General features: G+C 44.1%; 1 protein-coding gene across 1 annotated transcript in view; it reads right to left on the bottom strand.

The window, feature by feature from the left end:
- Window positions 1-22559, bottom strand: part of CPNE4 (copine 4) — a 118805-nt gene that overhangs the window by 47877 nt on the left and 48369 nt on the right. Inside the window, exons 5-6 of the mRNA XM_054385091.1 lie at window positions 21891-21974; window positions 20940-21029 (exon numbers count right to left, since the gene is read on the bottom strand). Of these exons, the coding sequence (XP_054241066.1) occupies window positions 20940-21029; window positions 21891-21974 (174 nt within the window). The remainder of the gene's footprint in view (window positions 1-20939; window positions 21030-21890; window positions 21975-22559) is intronic.

Here is a 22559-nt window from a genome sequence, read left to right as displayed (position 1 = left end):
TTCCTTCAGAACATGAAGAAATGAATCAGGGAGATTTGGAGATGAAGCAGAGAGACAGTGCACAGGCTGCTAGAGCTGCAATGGCTGAAGTGATGCAGACGGGCACAGGTAAAGGTTAAACCTCAGCTTAATTTAAGGGCAAAGGTCTGAGCAAAAAGGTCACAGTTCCTTATCTCATACCCACAAATTAATCTTTTAAATCCATCCTTAGGAAACTACTACTGAACATTTTGCACTTGTCACAGCAGTCATCATCAGGTGCAAATGTTCTCATATCTGGGGTTTATTGTTGTTGCTGTGACCTTCAGTTTGTGCCTCCACACAGACACTGCTGCTTCAAGGTGAACCCTTCATGTGCCTCCTCCTGATCAGTGCACAGATTACATACTCCAAAATCTCCAGGCAGGCCTTTTTCAGCACTACTTCTAGGTCATTTTCTGCACAGTTGTTTTATCTGCTGTGTTGTATTTGGTGTTGAATTAATCTCCTGGATGGGTGCTGAAAACATCTACCTGAATAACCTGAAACCCTGCACCAGCACAACACATCACCAGCGATGTTCAGTGAGAGTTAAATGAAGATTGTGACTTGGATCTTTCAGAAAGGTTACACCTCAGCTAAAGAGCAGATATTTTGCTCTTCCTTGGAAGCTTATGAACAAGCCCAAGCTGTGAAGCAGTTAACACTGCTGACAAAAAGCATATTGTTTGCATAACTGCTCACATTTGGGGGTTTGTACACACACAGTAGCCTAGTTTCTGGGTTTTGTTCTTGTACTGGGTGAAGAAGACGACTCTGACAGATTACTCTGCCTGTCTAAATCTACAGAATTGCTTCCCTGTGTGCATTCCCCCATATACACTGAAGTGTTTAAGAAATGTTCTCCATAACTGTGAGTTCCAAGCAGCTGCTCTGTAGTGCCTGGGCTATGCTTTCCCTTACGCCTGTAGTGAGGTGGAAACATGAGGGACCTCACTGGGGAACCTGGCACAAATGAGATGCTCCTGAGCTTGCCAGGTAGGTAACATCTCTTGAAAGCCAGGGACGAACAGGCTGGGAATCCAAGGTGCCCAGCACCCTGGTTACTCATGATGCTTGGCAAACCTGAAGGTACAGACGTACACAGATGAGTTGAGCTCAGCAGCCTCTTCTGAAAGAACATTTTGTAAAGACAGGGGCATGAGAGGGAGGGGAAAAAGCTGTGGTAGAAAATATGCTGTGGAAAATAGAACCACTGAGGTTCCCACATGGGTGACATGATCTAGAAACCTGATGCAAGTCTAAGTCTAATGAGGTCCTTGAGAGCTTTGTTACAGTATCCAGGGAGGGCAGGTTCTTCCGCCATGGAGGAGATGCTGTGGAATACCTATGTATACGTTATAGCATGTTACGATTCTGTCTTAATACAAAGAGTACAGAATAAACCTATAAAACACAGTGTATATGTAGTATAATACACAGCCTCTCATATATGATACTAGATATGCAGTAATAACAATAATAAATTAATCTTGCTTTATCTGAATCCTTCCCTGCTTCCTGAGCAAGGAAACACAATGTTGTGTAAACACTGACTCATTAGGAATGTCAGCTACATAGGCTGGAACTAAAAGAAGGGATCTGACAGCCTTCTGTGAGTGTAACTGAAGAGACAAATACTCTGCTGCGTGAAGAATGCTCCAGAAAGTAGCTGCCTTAAATTACTATTGTGACTTCTTTTTTTTTTAACTCTCTTTTTTTCCCCCCAAATATTCAATGCAAAGCTCATGCAAACAGTCATTTATTGGAGTAAATTTGTCTTCTTCCCTCTTCTGAACCACCTATGAACAGATGCTGATTTCTGTGAAATGATGTCTTTATTTTGAAGCTTACCCTGTTTCTCACTTCTGAGCACTTTGTTGTTACTAATTCTAGGCTGGAAGTTTGGCACTAAACGACCTCAAGAAAATTTTGACCTACTGTCAACGCAGCACAATGAAGAGCCCAGAGTGTCCAGAACCCATGGTGAGAAGCCCAACATTAAGATTTGAAGCAAGGCAATGCACATTCAGATTCTATTTCCTGGCATGCTTGCCAGTGACAATAAAAGGTAATATTGTTTGGTATCAAGTTCATCTCTGAGATTTTAGTTTCTAAAAGACACTTAGCAGTGTTGAAAATATTCTTGTACCCAGCCACCCTTCTTCCTTCAAAACAAGCCAACAAAAAATAGCAGCAAATGAAGAGACTGATGGATGTCATCAGTGCTATATGAAGGAGGTAGCAGAGATGCACCTTTGCCCTAATTCCAGAGAGCCAAGATTTTGGCAAAGGATACCAGTGAAACCAGACACCCTGAGTTGGTCTGAGGCTGGCAGTGATGCTATTTGAGCAGACCCTCAGATAAAAGCCTTACAGGGTGAGTTTCTGCCCAGGATGACCGTCCGGATTCAGGGATCAAAAACTGCTGCAAAGAATTTCTGCTGCTGCATACCTGAGATTTGCCAAAACACTTCTTCAAAGGACAAGAGAGCTGACCCTGTTTACTGGCCTCATTCCAGCACAAGCAATTAAATTTCTACAGCTCACCAGCCCCTGCAGTTCAGGCCGGAACAAGGTTTTTGGAAGCTTCCTGCCCTGCACAGTGGCAGAGTCATTCTGTGCTCCCCAGGACTTGCTGCTGCTCCCTCCAGAGATGGAGCTGGAGCACAGCAGATGAAGCCTCACAAGTGATACTTGGCAACCATAGTGCTGAAAGGAACTGAGACCCAAGACCTTCACTGCTTATAGTACTGCCATCAGAAAATCTAGGTCTGGACCCTTTGTGTTATTGAAGATGACTAAGCTGTGAAGAGCAACTAAAAATACCAACAGTTCCATGGCACCACAGCTCAGAGAAATAAAATGAAGACATCTGCACACATCTGACTGTTTTCTGTTTCCCTCTACCCTTCAGATTCCAGGGTGTATGGGAGCAATGAGATTAAATGACAGAAAGTAGCTGATTGCTTGTAAACTGCAAAGACCAGGCCTCCCCATTTCAGTATGCTGGCTCTGCAGCTAGCACTGCCCACCAACACAGCCCAGGCTGAGCAACACTGCCAAGGAAAGGGGAAAAAGCAGCATGATTGTGGTGTTGGAGTGTTTTAGAACAGTTAAACCCAGGGAACAAAGGCAGCAACTGACTGCTGGGGGAGCAGAGGGCTCAGGTGTTTGGAGAATGCCAAGAAATGCAGGGTTTGGGAAAAATGAGAACTTCAGGAACAAGTACAGCCAGTACTGTAAAGCCAGACCTTCAAGAGCTGAGCTCTGTGGTTGTAAGTAAGCAGGCGGAAGTAACAGTGCTTAGATATCCAAGTACCTGCTCTGAAGGTTCAATCAGGTACTGAGATTGCATAAATGACCACAATTATGTGACAAATTACTGGAGGTGAATAAAAAGAGGTCTGGTTAAACCTAAGCTGATATTTCATTTCTTAATGTCAACATTCTGTTAGATTAATGAGCAACTTCCTTTGCATTCCAGAAAATGATGTAGGTGTGGATGCTCCTTCATTACTCTCCTGGGTGAATTATGAAGCTGTTATTAAAATAATTACCAATGGAAAAAGAAGGAGAATCAAACATTCAATTCAATGTAATTAGAACCTCTATTTCCTCCTAATGTGGCTGCTTTAGCTCACTATGATTACATCAAGTAAGGTCTTTTAAGTAAACATGTGCCTGTATCAATAGGCTGCCTATAAAACTATGGCCACAGTTCAAGGAAAAAGAAACCCTACACAGAGAAGAATATTCAGGCAAAGTGATTATTCTAACTGGCCAGCAGACATTCCCTGAAGGCTACTCATAAGACAAAGTAATTGAGAAAAAATGCAAGCCATAAATACCAAGTTCATCCTATTTTCATACATCTATGCAAAGCCCAAATGTACTCTGTCTTTAAAACTGCAAAAAGGAGATGGAATAAAAAGCACTGAAAACCCATGTCAGAATCCATACAGTGTAAGTAATGCTAATAAAGAATTCATAGCAGAGGGCTCAGTTGTTGGACATCCTCTGGCACTAGGAGACAGGCTTCCCTAGGAAAGGACAGAAGAGAAAACCACACCAGGGAGACGAGGAGCACACAAATCCTTAGTTATTCTCATTTTACCCTGCTAAGAGAAAGAAAATTCACTCTTGGGTTCAAGCACAGCTCACAGGGTCCAAGTTCTCCTTGTTTGTGATGTGTTCACAGGGACTGATATCTGCAATGAAGTGTTTCAGCAGGTTCCAGCACATTTGGTATCATAAACAGCTGTGGAAAATCATGTCACTGAGCTTTATCAGATGCCCTAGCAACTCACCAATGCAAAGATTTTGTTTTCATCGACTTAATTTTCCAGGAAAATAATGAGTAATGTAAGCTCTTACAGCAAGCTGGGTTGCTGTTGCTCCTCCCCTCGCTGTGCTAAAAGCTTTCATTCCTGCGGAGCACACTATCTGGAGCCACCTCTACAGAGCTCTGGTCTGCAGGTGGCACCATTATGTCATTATGAAACCAAAGAAGATGATTCCTCGGACAGGCAGCAGCATAGAGGAGGGGAGCCTAACCTACTTAAGGAAATACTCCATGAATATGAAGTATGCAATCTAACACTACTCATACATAGGAAAAACAATTCTCTCTGAGGCAAAGATTAGGAGGTATCATCTCATGCAAACTGTCAACATTAGCTGAAGTAAATGGAGCTGTATCACTGACACCAGCTCAGAACGTCCCTTTGACCTCCAGTGGCCTTTGGATGGGGCCTTCAGAAGAAAAAAAAAGATATCTGCAAGCATACTAGCATGAGATCTTTCTCTTTAAAAGAGCTGGCCAGGGGGAAAGCAGATGCCACAGAAGAGTTAATTCTTCTGTACGGTCTGCTGAAGTGAAAAGCAGGTACCATGGTGGCAAAATGAAGCTGTGCCACTTTCAGGAGTGTTACCAAAACAACAACACTGCTTACAAAGACCTGATGAAACTGTGGAAATAGTATATCCACTGTCTGCAAAAGGAACAAGCAGGGGACCAGGAACCCATCCTGTACACAGCTCTTATCCTCCCAAACGCTGAGCCTACCCTATGTACAGGTAAGAAGCTGGTGGTGGAGCTGGCAGGAACAGGATGCTGGCTTTGCAGAGCTGCCTGGAAAAAGAAGGAGCTCCAACACCGCTTACCTGAGGTTGTGCTTTCATGTGTGGGGAAAACACATCAGACCTGTGTCCAACACTAAACCACCCAATGTAGCCCACATGGAAGCTCTCCAGTCAGCACAGACTTTTCTCCATCCTTCACATGTATGCATAGAAATGCTTCTAGTTTGTGATTACTCTGCTGTAACTCCCAGGAGACACCTGTGGAGCACTCAGGAGGAACTTATGTACCTCTTGCCAGCAAGAGACCAGCGTGCAAGGTGTGCAGCACACAGTAGCACCTGCTGCCATTAGCCAGGCACCAGTGAGCTGCACAGCCTGCCAGGTCCCTCCAGTGCCACTGGGAGGAGTTCTGTGAAGCAGCAACAGCTTCCAGCTCCCTGTAAGCCACCCTCACCCACCAAGGTGATCGGTTACCCTGAGCTATAGAAACTGTTCCACGGAGAGCAACTTTGGATGGAAGAAAAACACAGCTTGGCAACCTGTGAGGTGAGGCTGAGTAGTCAGTGGGGACTCACAAGTGGACAGAATCTTTCAAGAAGTACAAAGAGAAACAGGTAAATAATGTTCTACATGAATGGGTCTAGAAGTGCTCAAGGCTGTCAGAAATCTGTCCTGTGGGACAGAGATGTCTTCAAGCAGCTGTCCCACGCTTTGTGTGCTGACTGCGCTCAGAGCAGCATCAGGATGACTCCCAGCAGCGTATGAAGAACTGGCATGGTACCTAAGCACAGGATGTAGTGTCTGGAACCCCTAGAATAACTTGGGGCCAAGAATTAACTTCTGTGCATTTCTTTAACTCCTCTGTTAGCAGGAGGTGACAATATTCACGCTGGCTCTCCACTGGATTCTCTCCAGCAGGTCTCTGTCTCTCTTGAACTGGGGAGCCCAAAACTGCACACAGGATTGCAGGTGTGGTCTCACCAGGGCAGAGTAGAGAGGTAGAAGAACTTCCCTGCACCTGCTGGACACACCTTTCTTGATGCATCCCAGGATCCCATTGGCTCTCTTGGCCACAAGAGCACATTGGTGTTCCATGGAGAACTTGTTGTCCACCAGCACTCCAAGGTCTTTCTCTGTGGAGCTGCTTCCCAGCAGGGCAGCCCCTAACCTGTCCTGGTGCCTGTTGTTATTTCTCCCCAGATGTAGGACCCTGCACTTGTCCTTATTAAGCTTCATGAGGTTTGCCTGCACCCAGCTCTCCAGCCTGTCCAGGTCATGTTGGATGGCTGCACAGCCTGGTGGGGTGTCAGCCAACCCCCCCAGTTTTGTATCATCAGCAAACTCGCTGTGTGTACTCTCAATCCCCTCTCCAAAGGGTTTTCAGGAATTTAAAAGCCTCCTTTTTTCTGTATCAGGACAAACCTGAGACTCTTCACATTTCTCTTAGTGACACAAAACTGTGCTCCTGCCCTGTGGAGAGAGCATTTCTGCCTTTGCCTGCTCCTCCATTTTCCCCACTTCATCCACTGAGACAGGAGCTATGCCAGGCTCCTGCTTGGTCCCTCTCTGTCTTATTCTTTGCTGCTGGAGCTGCTTCTGCTTTGCTTAAATTGTCAAACATTTATTAAAACAAGGTTTTGACTCCAAGTTTCTTCTGTCAAAGGAGAACATTTAAATATGGGATGCTAACATCATCCTTTCTCTTGTTCAGTCCCCTCAGTCTAGTTGTACAACATGGAGCTGCTGCAGCAGCAAAGACTGGTGACACCAGCTGCCATCAGCCCATCTATAGGTCCCTTGTGTTCCAGTGGCTTCCCTCCATCTCAGCAGGCTATGGGCCATGGGCTCTGGCAGTGCTCCTTTCTTTCTTTCTCTGTCTTTCTAACCAGAATTTCCCACTCTGCTTAAAATACTCCACATGGAATGGTTTTGTCAAAATACTTGATTTCCATGGATTTTGAGAGGCAGTAAAATGAACCTTTTCTGGTCAACAGCAGTGTGAAATACCTACTGATGCTCAGCTGCCATCAGACAGCACTGCTGAGTGTCACAAACATGTGACAGTGCACCCTGCTTCTCACACTGATGAGATCCCAACCAAATTATTTACCCCCACATTAGCACTCTGCCCCTACACTGGTACTAGGGGAAAAATGGACTTGAGGTGCAGAATTTCCTGGCTATGCTGCCTCTGTGATGATGTCCCTGCATGAAACCAAAGTGTGTTGTGACTTGTCCCAGGCATTAAAACTTTGTGACTATTTTGCAACTCACCTATTAAAAAAGTGAGTCTTCATACACACAAAGTTTGCAAACCTGAGCAGAAGGCAAGCATTAGGATTTCAAAATGTTTTGCTCTTATTTCAGTTGTGAAACTCACTGAGATCTGATTCATTCCTGTCAACAATGGTGCTTGGCAGTATTGTCTGAGGTACTGGCAGGATCAAGATTTGACTTTCTCTAGCTCCCTCCAGCTTGGTTGTGTTGTTATTAACCAGCTTCATGCCACAAAAAATAGTTCACTGTGAAGTGTTTTATAATCCTTGAAGAAAATGCTCTGAACAAATATTGACTATTAAGTCTCTTGATCACAGAATCGTTTGGGTTGGAAAAGGCAAGTCCAACCATCCTCTGACTTGACCAAGTCTGGTGCTAAACCACATCCTTCAGCAGCACCATATCTCTGCTTCTTTTAAACACCTCCAGGGGTGGTGTGATTCAACCACCTCCCTGGGGAGCCTTTTCCAGTCTCTGAACCCTTTCAGTGAAGAATGTCCTTCCAATATTCAATCTAAACCTCTCCTGGTGCAACTTGAGGCTATTTCCTCTCATGCTATTGTGTTCCTAGAGAGAAGAGACCATCACCCACCTTGCTACAACCTCCCTTCAGGCAGCTGTAGAGCATGATAAGGTCTCCCCTCAATCTCCTTCTCTCCAGAGTAAGTATGAAGTGAATGCAGTAAGGGAAGACAGGTTAGTTTCACACACAGAAACTGTGAAGTAAAGAAATGCATTTAATGTCCAAGAAAGCAGGGAAGCAAAGGAAAAGCTCCTTACAGAGGCTATGGCTCTGATCTCTCACTCACTCATACAAAGATGTCTGTTTAGTGCCACAGCACAGGAGCTGCAGGTACAAAACCCAGTGCAGTTGGCAGAAGTGTCTTTTGGTGATGTGTCAGAAGATTCCATCTTTCAGAAGCACTGCAAATGACCAGAGGAATGCAAGGAACACCACAATCAACTGTCCCCTACCAGGAGCAAGGCCCCCTGCCTCTGCTTTGTGAAATGGACCAAGTCAGGCAGTTTACCAGATAGTGCAGAGGGCAAAACAATAAAGAGGAGATGCAGAAATAACCTTGCAAACATTTTTCACTGGAGACCTGTGATTTTGAATCCTCCAGCTCAAGACCCTTCAAGAGACTTTTCAGAAGGTGCTGAGAAGACATCTCTTGAAAAGCCCCACCTTCCAGGACTGCCTCAGGTTAGGTGCACAACAATAGGTGATGCTTTTTTAAACCTCAGCCAAAGGTCTCCAGTGTATTTCAGACAAAAGCACCGAATCAGGCTCCAGTCACTTGAATTCAAGTCAGTTCTAGTTTAGGGAGATAAAACCAGGTTTCCTATTTACTCTCTGCTTCTACATATTCATGTAAGAGAAAGGCTGCTAACAAGGTCATTTGAATTCACAATGGCAATGTCCCTTCCAGGCTAAATTATTCTGTAATTCTGTATTCACCTACAGTATCTAGATCTAAACTACCAGCAGAAGGCCTGTAATTAGTCTTGTTTCTTCCAGGGGATGCCTCCTGAAGCTTAGGGAGGTCTATCCAGTGACTCAGTACAGATCCGGGCCTGAAGAACATCTCAGAAAGCCTTTTGACTGAAGTCACTTCACTGTTAGGCTTTATTTCTGCCATTAATATGGTGAAGATAATCAAATATTTAAGGAGCTCTGAATGGGGCATTAACAAAATCTGTAGGGGAAAAAAACACTTTGGAAGTGCTGATATGATGGTGGCAGCACTGAAATAGAAACAGCTAGAAGAAAGGTTCAGGAACCATTCCTGAATATCCCAAGATATCATCCTTTTGGGATTTGTGCTTATCCTCCTTCAGGAGTCAGTGGGGAGAAAAAGCAACAAAGCAGTGATGCTCAGACTTGCGTTTGCTCTGTAGTAGGTTTGGTAGAAAACTCAAGGCAATGTAGGATGAAGGTTAGATGTAGATATTAAAATCAAATAATTCTTCACAGATTGGGATCCACCTGTCTCTCAGGAACTGAGATGTAAGAGCCAACAATGGAGAAACACACAAAACAATTAGGATCCTTGTTGGGAATCCCTGTGAAGCAATGGAGACTGTAAATGAAAAGGAGATTCACATCACCTCTCCAAAAAAAAAAACCTGGAAAAAAGGAGTCCCACAGAGCTGTCTATAACAGACATTTCTGTGTCTGTGAGATAAGAAGGGATAACTGAGGAGAAGCTGGGCTAAGAAGCACTGGAAAGCCCAAAACAAAGCAGGAAACCCCTTTGGACTCAGCAGAGCAGAACTTGACAGCATGAGCAAGAAACTGCCTGCTGCTGGACTGCTGGGTTCAGAGTAACTCTGCACATTTTCTGTTACAAACCAAACACACTCAGACATTCCTGAGCTCTCTAAGATTCTTAACACAGGTCTACAAGAAATGAACAATGATCAGTTGCTGTAATTGACGACAGTTCTTATTAACAGCAATGCACTGGAGATGGGTCGAGAGCTAGAAAGAAAGTTGAAAGCAAGCTAGTGACCATTTTGTTTCAGAGCAATACCTTTCATCTGGGGCAGAGAGCAAAGACAGAAAACAAGCTGATAGGACTTTTTCCAGCTACCCCTTTTTAATAGCTAAAATCACTGAAGTCTAGCACAGGAAAAGGCACTAAGGAATGATTAACTATCATGGCAACACCACATGAAAAATTGATTCTCAAGGAGAAGCAGTTTTAAGCAGCTTGTTCAGCTTTTAAGAAATCAAAGTGGAATATAAAAGTCATGCATCAAGCTGTTTTTATAAACTCCAAGCACAACTAATTTCAAAAGAAACACTGCTTTGTTCATGTCCATTGACTAAAAGCCATTGTGCTCAAACACAGTTATGTTTCTCCAGTGTAAGAAGTGACAGTGAACAGAAGATGCAGTTGCTCCTTGCAGTGCTGTAACACTCATGCTGTAACACTGCCTGGTGGAGATGAAGAAAGTGTTTAATCACAGAGGCAGGGGAACTTCTCAAGTGCTATTCCAAACTTACAGGGTATTTTAAGATTCCCAGAATTCTCTCAGGGTACTTCATTTACCAAACATTCCAAGTAGAAAATGAGAACGAGTACTCAGCAGTTCCTTTTCATAGATGACAGCTGGCAAGCACAGCTCTTGTCTGTCTGAAGTGTATTCCTCTGAAACATGCTTTTATACAAGCCATGGGGGGGGGGGGGGAGGGGACGGGGGGGTGTTAAATCCCACACCTCAACAGCACAGATGATGGCTATGTGCTTCCTGGCCCCAGGAATGTCCCTCTGAGCTTGCCAGCACCCAGCCTCCCTGAGCAGGAGCTGAACTCTGTGAAATGCTGTCACGAAGCACAGTACACAAACTTGCTCTGCTTGATCCAGAAACAGGAATAGGTCTTTGATTCCCAGCAAGAAAATCCATCTGTAAAGTGATGTCTTGAGTAGCAAAGAATAAACACATCTTCTCTTGGGGGGATTTCTTTTGCTGAATAGTCTGGCAGGACTGTCAGACTCAAAATGTTTCAGCTGAACTAAGCTGGAGGGTTTTGGAAAAAAAAGGCGATGAAAATCCTAACAAACTTTGTTTGGCCCTTTGTATTTATGCTATTTTTGAGAGGTGGTTAAGCATAAGGACAGTGCAAACAGGGGACGGGGTGAAAAAGAGAGCAAGCACACTGCTAGCACAAGGCTCTCCTGCAGCCCAGCACTGTGTGGCACAAGCAGGCTGTTCACCAGATGCTCTTGTAGCACTTGTGCAGACTTACACAGACTCCTGTCTCCAGAACATCAAGTGGAAATACACATCTGTAAGGCACCAAAGGCTCCTGGCAGCACTGAATTCTGGGCAAACTTCCCTAAAAGATGCAGGACAATATATTTGAAAAAAGACCAATAATTCTGGATGTTTCTGATGAGTAAAACTTGACCAGTGCTGAGATACTGTAGCAATGGACATCCCGTAAGCAGCACACATTGTTGGACAGATAAAATGTGGCTGGTGAGGGAAGAGGGTTTGCCTTGGCAACAAGCAACACAACAGCACTTACAAAATGTGCATCTTTTCGTTCTTCCCAGTCCTGGCAAACCAATCAGGGAAGCTTTCAGCACTAAAAACAGGCCTGTGTTTTGCAGAATTCACTGGAATCTGTAGTGTTTGGGGTTGTGAAGGATCACTGCTTCTGCAGCTGCAATTAAGAGACATGCATCCCCCATTCTAGCATCACAAGTGGAACTGATTCCAGTGCCAGCCTCTGCTAATGCTGTACTCCTTGAAAGACAAAATTATTGTTGTTTTTTTTAAACATTAATCACAGGCAAACCTCTGCATACCTTTAGAATGAAAGAGTGCTTAAAGTTAATATCCTGCAGAGAGAACACTTGGCTTTACAGAAAACCTGTTATTTGCCTATAGAGGGCTGCTCCTGCCCAGACTTCACCTTCACCTCCTAAGCTCCTCTGAATATCTGTCCTATAACTGACCTTGACCTTAACCTTGGTGGCAAGCCTGTCCCTGTGCATGCAGCAATGACAGTGACACAGTGGTGGTGATGGGAACGAATCTGCTGCTTTTGGCAGGAAAGCAGGAAATGAACAGCCAACAAAATCGGCACCAGGAGCTGTGTGAGACAGATCAGGGCCCTGTTTCTGTGTCAATAAAGACTGAGGCAAAGAACTGAAATGTCAACAGCTTCAGAAGTAGATGAGGAGATGCTTCATGCTCTGAACAGCCAGGAAAAGGGGAGCAGGTTGGCCTGGGAGAGCAGTCAAGGAATGTGCCAGTACCAGCATTCTGTATTTGACTTTTGCAGGTCACCTTAAAGTCATGCAGTGGTGAGGATTTAAAGCTCTTAAGGAGATTCAGGGTCCAAGTGCTGTGAATAAACAAATCTAGGCTACAAAATCACCATTCTAACTTTTGAGATGTGCATGAGGTGATTAAAATGACAAGTTAGTGGTTTTGAATTATTTTCTGCAAGCTTTCCATATTCATAAGTCTGCCTGGAGAGGCACAAGCTGCATCCTGACGAGGAGCACCACTGTCTCACACTGCTGGCACAGCTTCGCTGTAGCAGAAGGCAACATGTCAGGGACAGGACATAACAGGCTCACAAATGTCCACAGTGCCACTGGGGGCTGCTGTTATCACAACCTCAGTTCCAGCCACACGTGGCACCTCCTGCTGCCCATCCACTCTGCTTTACCCCTGCCCTCTCCACGGCTGGCAGGATTTAATACAAGCAAATTCCTCAAGCCCAGCATGGCACAAGAAATGGCTAGAGCCAGGCCACAGTTCTGCTTCCCTCATCTCAGCCAGTTCCTTCCATGTGTTAGGACTTCCAGGAGAGAGAAAAGGGACATAGGAAGGGTTGAAGGGTAGCAGGGAGATCCATACTTGACAGAGAGTGGGAAGGTTTCCTTATCATGTCCAAGCCAACTGCAAGGGGAAGCGTCCATGGATGGATCCTGACTCTTTCCAGAGAGCTCAGAGTGGCTGGAGGGTGGGGACCTGGGGAGGAAGACCTGTGGGCCTTCCCCACAGAAAGCTCTGTCAGATACTCTGCTTGTATACTCCTACCCTTCTTTCTTAGTGACAGCAGCATGAAGAGCTTCAGTGCTAACCTTCAGCACTGCTTGCATCAACACACTTCATTTATTAATAACACCTACCACCAGTTTGCAGCAGCATTTTTTCCCCTCCAGGTTCTCTTGTATCCATGAACGGTTGGTTGTAGTATTATGAAGAAAACACTCTGGGAATCTGACAATAGGCAAATCCTTCCCTTACACATTTTATCTGGGCCAGGAGTTGAAGACTCATTTGTGGCACAACTCTGACAAAGTTTTATTTTTTTCAATATTTTGAAGAGCAGGAGTCTGAAACACTCCTGTCTGTCTACAAGCAGAATTGTGACTGCCTGATGTGTTGCCTCCTTATTTAGCCTGCAAAAGAAGCTTTGCTTTCCAGAGAGGCAGTCATCAGCTTTTCAGATGCCTTGCTTGCAACTAGAAATGGATTCATTGCAAACCAGAAATAGATTATATCAAACAGGGATTCTGCTGAAGGAGAGCACTTTCCTGGAAAATCTATATACAAGAAAGGAAGGCAGCACAGGGCTGGGCATGAGTGGTCAGGGTGAGTGTTGGAAGGAACACACAGAGTTCCCCAAGTTCTACTGCAGATCCTGCACAGCTGTATGGGACCAGCCTGGCTTATCTGTGTGTTTACACACAGCAAACTAGACACACCTCTGCTCCAAATCATCCATTTATCTCTCACCTTGCCAGGATGCTGTAATGGAGGAGCCATGCCACCTAGCTGGGAGGAAACGGGTCTGGCCAACAGAACACGCAGATCTAAATACTCTTAAGGGCACGTGTGGTAGGTGAGATGAGTGTGTACAGGAGGGCTGAATACACATTGCCAGAACCTTCACACTTTCCAAGTGACCCCTCTGTACTGAGACATCTTTGAAAACCTTTAAAGTCTAGACACACTTAAAACTATTTCTGCCCTCGTGTTGCCTTGGATTTCAACACCCTAAATTTATAATCAGGTCCCTGAAGATACTTCTTTTTTTTTTTTTTAAACAAGCACCTTGTTTTGCCATAAATCTGATTCTGCTGTGCTCCCTGGGGATGCTGCCATTCAAAACACACGTATTTAATTATCTGCAGTGTGTAACTATTTTTGTGTGGTATGTTAGGGTAGAAACTAAGACGACACCTTTATCGGTAGAATTTTAAGGTGAGCTTTCCATTTAAATAGCCAAAATACATTGTTCATAGCAAAGAATACATTTATTACAAGATTTAACAACAACAGGAGGATTTCCATGAGTGTGTGATTTTCAATTTACACAGCAAAAAAAGGTATCTGTGAAGAAACCAAGGCTCTTTATAAGCTGCTTATGTGTCAGCCAATGCTAGGCTTTGCTACTTTATGAGAGCCTGAAATGAGATTGTCTGGAAATTGCCTTCACTATTCTTTCCAGTCTCAGCTGAAAGAAATGAATAAAAGAATATGAAAAACTGGTTACACTTCCATTTTCTCCCATTTTTAATATCAGGAGATACTGTAAGTCACACAGCAATGTGTCCTGTAGACGCAGGGCTATGAGACTGACAGATCTGCTTTAAGATAGGTGACACTTTAAAGTTCTCTCCCTATAAGATAGGTGACACTTTAAAGTTCTCTCCCTACAGCATTCAGCTTCGTTACAAGGTTACAGTTGAGCCTTAATCCTGATCTGTTTTAGTGAAAGCAGAGCTTCACTTTGTTCCTGTAACTCAAAATGGAAGCACTGGCCTCTAAACTTCTACCCTAAGCAGCTCTGCAGCTGACACTGGGCTCTGTGGGGTGTTCTCTGTGGGGTGTTCAGTGCACTATCCACACTGCCACCCGTCAGTCAGGACAGTCAGGAAAGATGTCGAGGTTGTTTAATTCATCAGCATCCCCTCTGTCCACCACTGTGAAACTGATCCTCACTGCCAGGGCTTGGCTTGGTCTGGTTTCCCATGGTCTTGGGGATGGGACTTAGTACTCCATCAGTTATTGCCCCCTGGAGAGCCCAGACGCCTCTGATTTGGGTTACAGGCAGCAGCACTCACAGGAACCTCTGTTTCATTTCAGGAGACTAAAACTCACTTTCAGACAGCTCAGAAGAGACAAGTGAGAGCTCTTCAAAACATTTCTTGACCTGATGACTTGCAAAGCAAAGCTGTGGAAGGCTGCATTTATTTGTTTTGAGATGGAGCCGCCAAGACAGTAAGCTCACCAAAAAGCAATGTACCAATTATCTGGAGGCAATCCTCTCTTATTTGCAAAAGAGAAACAGAAATCCCTGGATCCCCTAATCCAGCCAAACAAATACACACAGAGGACATTTCTGCTTGCTTGTTGTCCTCTCCTTGCCCTTGTTTCACACAAGGGTTGCACGTTGCAATGTCAGGACAATTTTTCTTCATTTCTGCCCCAGGGCTCATGGAACCAGGAGCTCCAAGAAGCAAAAATCTCTTTCTAGAGGGTGAACACTGGAGTTCAACCTGTTAGAGTCACTCAGTGGATGGGAAGAAGACTCCTGTCTCTCTCTATCCTGCCCATTTTATTCAGATGTAGAAGCTCTTCAGCAGCAGCCCAGGCCCTGGGAGATGTGAAAATCAACTCTTCTCTTTTTAATCTCTGTATGTCAGATGGTCTCTCCCTTGTGAAAACCACTTGCACCCCTAATTGTTGTGACAACACTTGTCATTCAGATAGCTCTTTCATTTTTGAAGCACTTCACAAACATCAATTAACCCAAAGCTAGATTAATTAAGCCAACAATTAATTTGCTATCTCTCCAGCAGTTACAATAATGGAGAATAAACTGGTGCTTATTAAAGTCATCAGAAGGAGTTCCCTTGACTCTAACAAAACCAGGATCAAGCTCATTCCTTGAGTCTCTTTCTGTCTCCTGTATCTTCACTGCAATCTGTTGTTTGCTTCACTAACTTCTTCAGCTACAAGAGTACAGCCAAGGCAAAGGGAGAGAGAACAAGGGATCTGCCAGGTGAGCTCACACACCCCAGCAGTTAGTGAGGTCTGTTTTCAGGATGAGCTGAGATCTTGCAGCCCACCTGCACAGAGTTTATGAGGATTGATCAGATCAGTCCTTGACATGCTGAGGTAAATCAGGGTTCCAAACATGATTCTGCCATTAATGCATTCAGGACACTCCATGTTATGAAGTGACTGAACTCCACACTAACTCAAACTGACAAAACAGAGCAAGGAGGTGCAGCAAATCCCCCACAACCACTGAAGGCCTTCTGAAGCCAGGCACTCGAGCTGTTAATCATCAGAGCAGTGTCTGCAACCATTGGTATGGAGAGAGAACAATGGGAAGAGGGGAAAGAAAGCAAGAGGAACATTTCAGAGTTGCAGCTTTCTAATGAATCATTTACTGGATGAGTCCAATGGCATTTGTGTAAGGAGGTTTCAGAACCTGGCTTGTATAGTGTGCCATTCCATTTTATAATGATCCTCAAAATCACGTGGCAGCCTCCCAGCACACTGGTTGGAAACTCCTGGCTCTGGTCAGGCAGTAAGCACTTGTACAAATATTTCTATTAGCTCATTAAATATATACCACATCCCAGTATGTAAGCTTAATTATTTTATGTTTCTTTTGCCCTGCAAGAAGGAACTTTTTGTTACCCAAAATTATCAGCTGTGGCGTCAGTTTTACAGGAGCCTCCCTGGAAATTCACAACATGGTAACATCCTTCAAATCACTAATGAATCAGCACTGTAAAGCAGGATCTGCACCCTTCAAGGGAAAGGCAATTATTCTCAAGATTCCAGGAAAATATCCTGGCCTAATGAAAAGGAACTGACTTACTAAAAAGGTCATTTGAAGGCATCTTTTGATTCACATTAAACACACATAAAGGCTGAGTCCCCCTTTCTTGTGCTGAAGAGTTTCCACAAGAAGGACCCCACATGCAAATGCCTCTGAAATAACATCAGAGGAAGCAGGCAAGGGATGACTGACTCCACTGGCATTCATTTTGTAAGTAAATTGAAAGGGGAAATGCAGAAGAGCAGAGTTCACCAGGGAAGCCTGAGATCACTCAGTCAGGTACATAAACAGCAAGCCTCCCCCACACTGTGATTCCTTCTGTGTGGAACTAAAAGTCCAAAGCAAACTGCAAACCCAATGAGCCTTCTCTTACAGAACAGTGTGAAATCCTTCATCCCATGCTTTTCTAATCATCATTTGACACTGGCTGAATTACCCTCTGTGCCATATGCTGTCTGAAGTCCTGCACAAATTATTGTTGGTGGCCATGAACCATATCTTTCCACATTAGTGCTTCAGGCAGGCTATGATAGCTAAACTGGGCAAGAATAAAAGCACTAATGGATTTGTCTGAATGTATTACTGCTCATATCTCCAGCTCTGCTCAGCCTTTTCCACAGGTTCTGCTCAGTTACATTCACCACTGGCTTTCAGAGATACTGAGGGCTGGCAGAAGGACCACAGTTTGTAATCCACCTGTACAAGCAGAGCTGTGGTACTAAAGGTCACTGGAAGCTTACTGATCTAGAGAACCCAGACAGTACCCAAATCACCACTGCTGTTTGCCTTTCCTTAACTCACAATGAGGCAGCCAATACACTTACACAGACCTTTCAGAAACATTTTTCCTTCCTAATGATCCATCCTTTTGCATGAAAGATTCACCAGTTTGGAGAAGTCATAATAAAGCACAGTTACAACTGTTTGAGGAAGACCCAACCTTCCACCTCACAAAATGCCATAACAGACCTTGGGGAACAGATTACTAAATTATTATTATGATGATGTTTTCATTTAATTTTAAAAATAAATGTAATCTAAAATATTGCCTATTCCCATCCAGTAGAATATCAAAACCTTTCCAACAGGTTGCAGAGCTCCTTCTGTTGCAAGCAAGGACCACATCATCTAACAGTATTGAGGAAGAGGCATTGCACAGATTATTAATTTCAGCAAGCTCTCAGGAAGATCTTGTTAAAAATGATCTACCACAAAAGCATGGAAAATCATAGCCTGTGCAAACTCCCATTGGAAAGGCCATTGCATTGCTGTTTATAAAGGTCTTGGTATAGAAAGGAATTTAAATCACAGCTCCTTCAAACTGCTGAATGCATCTCACAACATCACAGATACAGCAGGGTCTATAAGCACATGCAGACAGACCTCTCAGCAGGAAAGCAAACATCACCCAGGATCACAGGATGTTAGAGGTTGGAAATAACCTCTGAAGTCCAACCCCCCAAGAGCAGGACCATAGAATCTATTGCAGGTCACACAGGAATGCATCCAGATGGGGCTTGAAAGTCTCCAGAGAAGGAGACTCCACAATCTCTCTCTGGGCAGCCTGTTCCAGTGCTCTGTGACTCTCACAGTGAAGAAGTTCCTCATGTTGAGGTGGAACCTCCTGTGTTGTAGTATATATCCATTTTCCCTTGTCCTATCACAGGGTGCAACAGGGTGCAACCCATATGCTTAGACACAGGTACTCCAGCATGAGGTGCACAGAGCCAAGGAAGTCAACTGGACACAAGAGAGAATGAGGCAGAATGGTAGAACTAAGTTTTAGACTCGTTACAAGTGCCCAGCAAGAGGTAACCTTGTCCTCCTTACCCACAGGCAAGCAGCAGCAGTGGCCCAGGGCTTCATGCTGCAAGGAGCCACTTGAACACACAGAGGCCTTGAGAGGAAGTGAAAAAAATAACTCCCCTCTGCACCACAACCAAATAATACCAAACTGGATTATCTTTGGATTAAAAGTTCAGAAGGAATTCAAATCATCAGACCCTAACCATAGGGAGAGAGACCCTAACCATAGGTTGCTCTGAATTCAGAGACCTTGCTTATCTTATCTTTCAAAATAGACATTTTCAACAGCAAAGTTTCAAATACCCAGCCAGTGTAAAGGCTGCTTTGGGTGCAAGACTTACAAAGAGCAAACATCTCTAAGTTAAACTAAGCTGTTCTAGTGTATTTATGCCTTGTTCATCTCCATCTCTCACAACACATCAGACCACTAAGCTCTGTACTTGTGTGATTTCAGTGGAAGAGATGAGAAGCCAAGTGAAGCAAGTCAAAGGCAGTGACTGTTGCAACATCTTTGCTGTCATTAAGAAGTCTCCCTTCATCTGCAGAATTTTCACAAGCTGACATTTCCCTCACAAGTATTTCTGGCACCTCTTAAAGCCTTCCAGAGCACACAAAAGGACACAGCAGGTGGGTACAAAACTGCCTGGCCTCACGCGATGTTCACCGTGACGCAGCAATCCTGGGCAGAAGCTGCTGCCCAGCAAGGCAGCTAGAGTGTGCTAAATCTCCCTATGTTAAATCTGGCAGAGGGAATTCTTCCAGTGCTCAGCAGTAACATATTGTCATTGGCTTTAGGAAGTGAAGCAGAGCAACTAGAGCCAAAGCTTTCAGGATATGGCAATGCTTAGACAATGTGAATCAAAGTACAAACATTCATGGAGAGCTAAACTCATCGTAGACACTTCCCCTCTCCAATTCTTACAATTTCCATTCCTGTCCTTGCTGCCATCAAATTTCTAAAGTTATAAATCCCAATCAGCATGAACAGTACAAAACCAGGCATTCATAAGGCTTCTTCTTACCTTTTCCAGCCCATTTGGGGTGTTTACTGTACCATACAGACACCAGGCAGTTTATTCTTTCTATTTGCAATATGTACTGAGTGAAAAAATGGCAATACTGCTTGTACAGGGTTGTGCACAAGGGATGGAAGAAGATAAGTTTGAAGGAACAAGGGAAAGTTTTTATTAGACAATTTGGTATGGTGAGATTAAAAAAAGAAGAGACAAACTTTTGAGTCCAGTGTCCTTTCGTCAGGCCCAAGAGGCTGAACAGACACTGGGGACAGTGCTCTTGGTTTAACATTTTCTCATCTAGTATTAACCTTAAATCTGAGTTCACAATATGGACAACTGGATTCAGTCTTCAGTTAACCCAAATTAGCCACAAGAAGATGAAATCTTCTACCCAAAGCTGCAAGTCTGCAACCATCTGTCTTTCTGCCAGCTATTAACTAACTCTGTTGTTATTATGGGACACTGCTACAGTTTGAAGGGGGAACTTTAACCTAGATCCTGATGGCAAAGACTGAAAGTAAAATCAATTACCATTGAATGCAAAAAGAAAAGTAACAATAAGGTCTATATAATTCATTGGATTGCTAATGGGATATAGAGCAGAGGCATAAACAGTTCGTTCTCCCTTTTCTCTGTTGCTTCTGGTTGCAGCTTTCCCCTCTCTCCCGTGGCTTTGAAAGGGTATCTTTGTTTTGACTACTGTGTGAGGTAACAGGAAGGAGGGAGGGAGGAGGGGAGGAGGTGAAAGGGTCCCCTGGATCCATCCAGGGGTGTTCTGAGGATTTTCTGTGTTGTTTATAAATTGTATATATATATATATGTATATACACATATATAATACATATATTGTATATTTTGTACATATTCTTTGCATCTCATATTTCTAGGTTGTAGTTTACTTGTAAATATAGCTTCATTTGCTTCCATCCTAAACTGAGCTAGTCTGGCAATTTTATTTTGGATGTTAATTCACTCAAATTAGTTGGGGGATAATTTCAACCCACCACACACACATCTTTCTTCTCCCTAATTCATTTATAGAGGGGCTCCTCACATGAAAGTGAGGAAAGAGTAGTTGCAACAGTGACAGGGCTGCAACTTGCCTTGAGTGCACTTCCAACAGTTCAGTGATGCTGGCTTCAAATTATCCAACTGGCTGGCAAAATCAGCCCCGTCATGTTCTGAAGTTACTGTAAGAGCTGTAGCTCACAACCCACTGATTGCAGTGGATTACCACTTCTTTGCCCCCTTCCTGTTATTGTGGTACTCATAAAGCAGCTGTATAAGCACCTTTTTCATCAGAGGTGATGGCAGTACAGAGTAGTTTGAACCTTCAATTGAAAAAGGGAGACAAAGTTTTGCTTTCTTCAAGTAAAAGTATTCAGAAAGTAGGAATGACTTCTGACCTTCAGCCTGCGGTCCTGGTCTCCACTGCACAGAGAATTTACAGACACTTTAAAGGTTTTCCACGCTGGATTTAAGTTATTCATCACAACCTATGAGTGAAAAGAAAGGAAGGGAATCCTGAACTTTTGCAGATCTCCAAAGAGAATGCTGACAGCCACACTCTTCAGCACAGTATGCTCAGCAGCAAGAGGAGAAAGCAGAGATCAGGAGAGGTTTGCAAAACAACACACATGGGATGTGTGCCTTTAAGCAACCCTAAGACTGCAACACTCCTCCCCTGGAAAGCTCCAGAAAGGGGCACAGAGCCACATACAGGCACACTGCAGAGACTGCCCCAGCACTGCCATGCCTCAGTGGAAGGGCTGCCAGACCCATCTGTGAACTGCAAGCCATGGAAGAGCTGCAGGAGTGGGCAATGGGGGTGGGCAGCATCCATTTACAGACACACTGTCTGCCTTGCCAGGAAGGCTTGAAGGGATCCAGAACAGCTAGGCTCATGATCCCAAGTATCTGTACACCCAAATGATGCTTTTTAAGAGTGTCAGTCAAGACATGGAAGAAGTAATGATACTGGGACAGAGGCAACAAATGCAAGGAGCCCAGATCACAAATCTCTCTAGGACCAGCAGCCTGGGAGGAGGTGCAGAATGTGCACCATTTTCAATGGGAAAATATGCTGCTGCCTGCAGCATGGGTTGGGCTAACTGTAACAGGTGCAGCTCCTGACCTACAAACCTGCACTTTAATTAAATGTGGAGCATTGGCTTCAGTGCCATCACTAACATTCCTCCCTTACTCTCATGTGCATAAGTCAAGACCAAATAACCACTGGTCAATAGTTACATAAAAGACAGAAGTGTTTCTAAATATGAAAGTCTGTGTGGGAAACAAACTGCTCCTCCTGACAGCCCACCTGTATCCTTGGAAAGTAAATATACCCCTGCCCATACCTCAGTCCTGTGAACAAGTTGTTGGGTTGCATCATCATTCATCCGGAAAATCTCCAGAAAAGGATCAGATTTGCTGAAAAAATCCTGAAATAAAACACAGGACAGATTACTCTTGAGACTTCTTTTTTTTCAAGCTTTTCAGGCACAGTGCACTGCTGCCTACCTGCCTGCCAATGAAAAATGAGATCCAGCCTGGGTTTAGTGAGGCCTCTTGGTGTCTCTCAGGAACATTTCATTCATCTCCTTGTTCCACAAGGATTTCCAAGGCACTGCTGCTGTTCTAAGTTTTACTGTTCAATCAAAGCAGAACTGTGAAATGTCACTTTATGGCCTTTTTGCTTCTTACATCCAGCCCAGATTCCTGAGCTTTAGATCCTTCACCCACCTAGCTTGTTTCTTTCTGTCTCCATACCTCTTTGGTCATTTGACATCGGTTTTGTGTCTCCTGGGGCCCTTGAGGTGTTACTGAGGTGTACTGAGGGACTGAATTCCACACTCCTTGCCCACACTCTCAGACCAACAGTTAAATGGCCAGGACACTGTTCTAACCTAAGTACCAGGGAGATGGACTAAAGAAGGTTAGAGAAGCAAGGCCCCTCAGGATGTGATAACATAGCCCTTGTTAAGATGACAGACAGACCAGAGAAGTGCAGGAAGTTGCTTGATGTC

Source organism: Indicator indicator, chromosome 11, assembly GCF_027791375.1.
Source record: "Indicator indicator isolate 239-I01 chromosome 11, UM_Iind_1.1, whole genome shotgun sequence".
In the NCBI taxonomy this organism is placed as follows: domain Eukaryota; kingdom Metazoa; phylum Chordata; class Aves; order Piciformes; family Indicatoridae; genus Indicator; species Indicator indicator.
Note: the sequence above shows the minus strand (reverse complement) of the source record. Positions and strands in the feature narration are given on the sequence as shown.